Raw genomic sequence first — 7,150 nt, 5'->3', positions numbered from 1 at the left:
CCTACCAACTCACATATATGTTCCAAAACCTCTCCTACAGAATGCACGCTACAAACTATATTGGGACTGCACCTTAGTAACGGATCGAGCGGTGATGCATAACAGACCTGATATCGCGCTCTTCGATACTGAACAAAAAACATGTATACTCATAGAGTTCACGATCCCGGCGGACGATAACATCACGAAAGCTTACACGGAAAAAATAACCAAATACGGTGACTTGGCATTCCAACTACGTGAGCTCCACAATTTGAGGACGATCAGCATTTTCCCGATGATCATATCGGTGAATGGCTTGGTGGAGACACACCTGCTGGAAAATACTAAGAGATTGTGCCTGGAACCTGATGTCATTTCAGCTTCCCAAAAGCAAGTGATCCTGTCTACCATCCGAATCGTTAGAAAATTCCTACAAGGATTCTGAACACTATTTTGATCTTGACAATGTGTTTGTCCGATTGAAATTAAACCAAACCCGAAGAGATGGTGGAGGAAAAAAAAAAAAAAAAAAAAAAAATATATATATATATATATATATATTTTTTTTTTAATTCACACTTATTAGTGGGTTTCGTAGAGTTATCCGGACGCCAAGGCATCAAGGATAACCCTCTTTTCGATCAATGGGGGTATACGACCTTCCGTAAGATATTCACGGTTCCCAAAATCACAGCCTTCTGCATCCATAAGATCGTGTTCTTAGGCAGATTCAGCTCCTTGAGATGTTATATATATATATATATATATATATATATATATATATATATATATATATATATATATATATATATATATATATATATATATATATATATATATATATATATATATATATATATATATACCGTATAAGTGTGAAACGAGTTTAACGATTCCATATATATATATATATATATATAAAGCACAAAAGGATAAGGACAGTCCCTCACAGAGAAATGCTAACCGTAGACACGTGTTTCGGGCTTTCGGCCCTCATCAGTACGATGAAAAAGTGTTAGGATGAGCAACACTTGAAACAAACAACAAACAAACAGAGTCAACAACAGGAGCCAGCCGTCCATTTGTGGTTTCAGCAGGAAGACCCAATGGGTTTTCGGGAAACAACCAACATCACCACGTAGGAAGCTATAGCTACCTGCGTGAATTCCGAGTCCAGGGATAATCACATGTGTAAAGGATAACGAGGGTTTTTGTTCATAAAACAAAGCACAAAAGGATAAGGACAGTCCCTCACAGAGAAATGCTAACCGTAGACACGTGTTTCGGGCTTTCGGCCCTCATCAGTACGGTGAAAAAGTGTTAGGATGAGCAACACTTGAAACAAACAACAAACAAACAGAGTCAACAACAGGAGCCAGCCGTCCATTTGTGGTTTCAGCAGGAAGACCCAATGGGTTTTCGGGAAACAACCAACATCACCACGTAGGAAGCTATAGCTACCTGCGTGAATTCCGAGTCCAGGGATAATCACATGTGTAAAGGATAACGAGGGTTTTTGTTCATAAAACAAAGCACAAAAGGATAAGGACAGTCCCTCACAGAGAAATGCTAACCGTAGACACGTGTTTCGGGCTTTCGGCCCTCATCAGTACGGTGAAAAAGTGTTAGGATGAGCAACACTTGAAACAAACAACTTTTCACCGTACTGATGAGGGCCGAAAGCCCGAAACACGTGTCTACGGTTAGCATTTCTCTGTGAGGGACTGTCCTTATAGAATAGAGAGTTTATTTAGTACAAATTACAAAATAAACTACAGAAAAATAAAGCTGTGAGTTATTCACCCTGAGGTAACAACTGTGTACAGCATTCAAATTATTATTTATTCCCTATTTTACGGTAACAAAAAAAAAAATAAATAAAAAACTAGCAACTATACATAATAAATGATAAATAAGTTCCAACTCTAAGTTATCCCTGTCTCAGCCGGTATAGGTACGTCTCTTCATCAGTTTTTATTTCGTCTTCATCGGTTACTCTTCCTTTTCGGATCTTTCCCCCCTGTCCTTTTTAGCGTGTATTTTTTTCTCCTCATCCTTTCTCCCCTATCTTTTTCTCTTTTTTTTAAGTGGAATTTATAATCTTATGTATCTCAGTTCGGTCTTGTTCAATCAGCCATCTCTTTAGTTCTTTGTTGAATTTATTTTTATTATTAATTTCTTTTATTTCTTTTGGTACGATCGGGTATAGTCTTGCAGCTATATATTCACTACATCTCTGTCCAATTCTTTTTTCTGCTCTGGGTCTCTCATAATTTTCGTTATCGTCTCCAGCTCTCGTAGGGTATTTGTGTTCTTTTTGTATGATGGAAATTTTATTTTGTTTGATATGCGAGATAATCCTTTGAGCAAAAATTTGTCTTATATCTAATACTTTAGCTAAACTGTATATACTGTCACTAGAGAATGTAATTTTTTTTTTGTACATCACTTTGAGGATATTTCTTTGGAGAACATCAATGATTCTCTTGTGTGTGTCAAAAACACCTCCCCATCCTATTATACCATACGAAAGCTGTGGCTGCACCAGCGACTCATAGAGCATCTGTAGATGTTTTGGAGAATTAACATAATTCATTATATACTTAAATCTATATAAGATACCTCTAAGTTTTCTCGAAACATACGTTATGTGTTCATCCCACTTCAAATGTTCATCGATGACTACGCCAAGATACCTTGTTGAATGTGTTTTCGCTACATATAACTGGTCATCGAAATTCAAGTCTCCTAAATCTGGAATTCCCTTTTTATTTGAGGCGAAGGTTATATATTTGGTCTTACTGATATTTATCGTAAGTTTATTCAATCTGAACCATTTTGTCAGAGTCTCAAATTCTTGGCATACTTGTTTTTTCAGATTCTTCCATGTAACATCATGAAAAAGTATCATGGTATCGTCCGCGAAACCGATAATTTCACCTTTGTTATTAACCCTGAAGAGACTGTTTATATACAATATGAACAGAAGAGGCCCAAGAACTGTACCCTGTGGTACTCCGAAATTTATTTGATTACTTTCACTATATTTTCCATTTAGGTGTACAATTTGTATTCTATCTGATAGATAGCTTCGTAGCAGATTTAATACTTTGCCGCGGAAACCAAAATTTTCAAGCTTTTCTAGTAGACGATCATGACAGACAGTATCAAAAGCTTTTGCAAGATCGACAACTACCGCCAAAGTTGGAATTTTACGGTCAATATTTTTATATATGATGTCTGTGACTTTTTTTATGGCATTTTCTGTCGACATGCCTTTTCGAAAACCAAACTGATTATCTGAGATAATCTTATGTTTATTTATAAATGTCTCCATACGAACTTTAATCAACTTTTCGAGGATCTTTCCCAGATTTGAAACTAAAGTTATCGGTCTATAGTTCTGCATGCGACTCCTGTCTCCTCCTTTATAGAGTGGTTTCACTATTCCTACTTTTAATATTTCTGGAAAACAGGCTTTTTCGAAGCAGTTATTCATAATATAAGTGAGAGGATTAGATATCTCCTGCCGTATCTCCTTCAAATGTTCTGCGCGTATTCCGTCATATCCAGCTGATTTTTTCGATTTCAAACTATTAATAATTTTTTTTATTTCTTCAGAATCAGTTGGAAAAAGAAAAAAAGACTTATCAAAATGTTCACTCTCCTCTGTGAAGTCAGCAGGAGCAATTATTTCATTTGCATAACTTTCCCCTAGTCGACTATAATAGTCATTGAAAAGATCGCACATTTCTTGTCCGCTCTCTATGATTTCGTCATCGTCATTTTTTATGTGTTTTATATTTGTATCCGGTTTTTCGTAATTGGTAATCCTTTTCACACAGTCCCATAAAGCCTTGGAGTCTTTTTCATTATTTTTTATGCACTTTTCAAAAAAATGCGTTTTGGCTTCTTTTATGAGCCTTTGTAATTTATTTTTTAATTTAGAATACTCGCTCTTCAGTTGTGAATTGTTTGGTTCTCTTTTAACCCTATTAAACAATTTTTGTTTTTCATCTATAACTTTCATGATACTTGGAGTAACATAATCCTTTCTGATCTGATTTTTCTTTTTCGCGGATATCACGCTTGTGCATTTTTCTATATATTCTTTCAAGATATTGATAAAGTTTTCCATCATTCTATTGACATCATCACAACCGTAAACCGTATTCCATTCCTCATTAATCAAAAAATTTCTTAGTTTGTCGTAATTAATATATTTTTTAATACGTTCTTTTCCAATGTGATGTTCTTTTAGTTTTCTATTTGCATATAATAATACAGGATAATGGTCGGTAATAAGATTGCGAAATATGATGCCACTAACATTTAAATTTTCTGGATGCATAATACCTTTCACAAAATAATGATCCAAGCAGGATCGGCTGTCTGGCCGTGTGACATCGTTAATAAGTGATATGAATCCATATGTACACAATATATTTTTATATTCTTCCACAAGAAATTCATGAGATAATAAATTTATATTTATATCACCACTAATAATATGATCGGAGCAATGTTTCTGTTTTTCTAGATAATCTGTTAATTCTTTATTGAATTCCATGATAGGATAATGTGGCGACTTATATATCGCAGTGAGTTTTAAGTTTTTCTCTTGACTCTGAATATTCAATTCCAATGCTGTTATCTTTCCCAGTGTGATATTTTTGTGATCAAAAACAAAACCTTCTTTGACGTATACAATTATCCCATCGTTCTTGTTATATTTACCCTCACTGTAAACATGGGCGTACCCTCTCATCTTAAATAGTTTCGGATCCTCTACTTTGTATGTCTCAGTTAGTATAACAATGTCAAAATCTGCAGGAAACATTTCAAGTAACAATCTGAATTCATCGAAATTTTTTTGTATGCTCCGTATGTTCATCGTTATAATCTTCAATTCACCAATTAAATTCATCTTATCTAGTTCCCTCATACCATCAATGTTGATAGTTTGATAGTCTTCATTTTGATAGTTTCTGATGAAATCATCCATAATTCAAACTTTGACGAATTGGATATACCCACAAAAAAAGGAAAGAAAAACTCCTATGTAAACCCCAAATACAACTAATTTTGATTATATAATTCAATACACATATATTGTTTATTATTTGTATATATATATATTTTTTCTTTTTTTTTCTTTTTTTACATAATGAAATTTCACTTATCTAATGTTGACTTCTGCCGAAGTTTCATCCCACTCGCACCTTCCTTTGAAGGTGGTTTCTTCCTATGTAAAAATCTTTTCTTATGCGTTGCCAATTGTGGTGTCATCAACTTAGCCAAACGTTCTTTCACACTACTTGTAGCTACCCCAGAAGCTGAATCTATCAATCCATAATCTGTTCTCTGTTCTAAAGGCTTAGTTTGCTCCTCAGCGGCAGGAGTACTTGGTGCGCTATTTGGTCTATTTTCCTCTTCAGAACTATCCAGCTCCTCCAAATCGTAAATCCTCTGTCCAACCACCAACCTATTCCCCTTTATATAGGATTTTTCGGATGAATTTGCCCTTGCCTTCAGCAAGAACGACCTGAGCCTATTATTTTCCTGTCGCTGCCGAACAGTTAGATCATTTGCAACGGATACTGCAGTACCTTTCAAGTTCTTCACGTGTTCGAAAATAATTTTTTTTGTACGATATGAAACAAATTCAATTTTAACAGGACAATTTTTTTCCCTTCCCAGCGCGTAGCAATCACTAATTTCTGTGGTTTCAATGTTAGTCTTCAACAATTTATTAAGTTCACAGCAGAGAAACTCCGATGTCAATTTTGTATCCCTCTTCAAACCAAAAACTAAAACATTATTCTTATTCAATATGCGCTCAGCTTTTTCGAGTCTTTCTTTTAGGTCTGCGCTCTCTCTCTCCAAATATTCGTTTCTGCTTTTCAATGCTTGAATCTCCAACAACAACCTAGATTCTGATGCAGATATGCAATTTTTAACCTCTTTTTTAGAATTTTTAATTTCCTCCAAGAGTTGTTTCAGTGTTATTTCTTCCACTTCTCGATCTGGCATCTCCGTTCCAATGAAAAAAAAGAATAAGAAAAAAAACAGAGGACACACGCTTCACTCCACTGAGACCGACCAGGGAGACTTAACTTTTAAACGTGCACAGGAAGGTCTAGGTTAAGAAAGGTGACAAACGAAGGGACAGAACATGGGAAATTCAGAACAATCTACAATTCCTGCAGTGTGTGTAACACCTTATTTTAAACGATATCGGATATCAGCATGTGAGCGGACGCAGATGTCGCAAGAGAAGTCGAAATCCAAAATTCACAACAAACAATCAATTTCAAATTCTCAAACACCTCATTAATGACGTGTTATTTCTAATAATTGAAACGATAGGTACCTACTCAGGGTTCGTCTTGACCTTGGACAAACCAAAACCAGCAAATATCACAGCAGATATCACTCAAAAACAACAACTGGAACAGCGACCGACCGAAACATTCGAACACCGTAATAACTTTTGTGCTTTGTTTTATGAACAAAAACCCTCGTTATCCTTTACACATGTGATTATCCCTGGACTCGGAATTCACGCAGGTAGCTATAGCTTCCTACGTGGTGATGTTGGTTGTTTCCCGAAAACCCATTGGGTCTTCCTGCTGAAACCACAAATGGAGGGCTGGCTCCTGTTGTTGACTCTGTTTGTTTGTTGTTTGTTTCAAGTGTTGCTCATCCTAACACTTTTTCACCGTACTGATGAGGGCCGAAAGCCCGAAACACGTGTCTACGGTTAGCATTTCTCTGTGAGGGACTGTCGTTATCCTTTTGTGCTTTGTTTTATGAACAAAAACCCTCGTTATCCTTTACACATGTGATTATCCCTGGACTCAGAATTCACGCAGGTAGCTATAGCTTCCTACGTGGTGATGTTGGTTGTTTCCCGAAAACCCATTGGGTCTTCCTGCTGAAACCACAAATGGACGGCTGGCTCCTGTTGTTGACTCTGTTCGTTTGTTGTTTGTTTCAAGTGTTGCTCATCCTAACACTTTTTCACCGTACTGATGAGGGCCGAAAGCCCGAAACACGTGTCTACGGTTAGCATTTCTCTGTGAGGGACTGTCCTTATCCTTTTGTGCTTTGTTTTATGAACAAAAACCCTCGTTATCCTTTACACATGTGATTATCCCTGGACTCG

At 36.1% G+C, this 7,150-nt stretch overlaps 1 protein-coding gene across 1 annotated transcript; it reads right to left on the bottom strand.

The window, feature by feature from the left end:
* Positions 1-2,065: 2,065 nt before the first annotated feature.
* LOC123670959 lies at positions 2,066-6,015 on the bottom strand. The gene is made up of 3 exons (XM_045604562.1): positions 5,659-6,015; positions 5,205-5,550; positions 2,066-3,447 (listed from the first exon to the last, which is right to left on the bottom strand). Exons 1-3 carry the CDS (start codon positions 6,013-6,015, stop codon positions 2,066-2,068), a joined length of 2,085 nt encoding a protein of 694 aa, XP_045460518.1.
* Between the last annotated feature and the right edge of the window lie 1,135 nt (positions 6,016-7,150).

This window comes from Harmonia axyridis, chromosome 1 (genome assembly GCF_914767665.1).
Source record: "Harmonia axyridis chromosome 1, icHarAxyr1.1, whole genome shotgun sequence".
In the NCBI taxonomy this organism is placed as follows: Eukaryota; Metazoa; Arthropoda; class Insecta; order Coleoptera; family Coccinellidae; genus Harmonia; species Harmonia axyridis.
The sequence above is the reverse complement of the archived record's forward strand: the minus strand, read 5'-3'. Positions and strand labels throughout refer to the sequence as shown.

Excerpts from the sequence above, each read along its gene's own strand:
- LOC123670959 (XM_045604562.1), bottom strand. The coding sequence starts at position 6,015 with ATGCCAGATCGAGAAGTGGAAGAAATAACACTGAAACAACTCTTGGAG. Across the intron at positions 5,551-5,658 it reads GAAGGGAAAAAAATTGTCCT|CGACAGGAAAATAATAGGCT; the intron begins GTTAAAATTGAA and ends ACTGTTCGGCAG. Across the intron at positions 3,448-5,204 it reads GAAACCACCTTCAAAGGAAG|AAATATTAAAAGTAGGAATA; the intron begins GTGCGAGTGGGA and ends CCTGTTTTCCAG.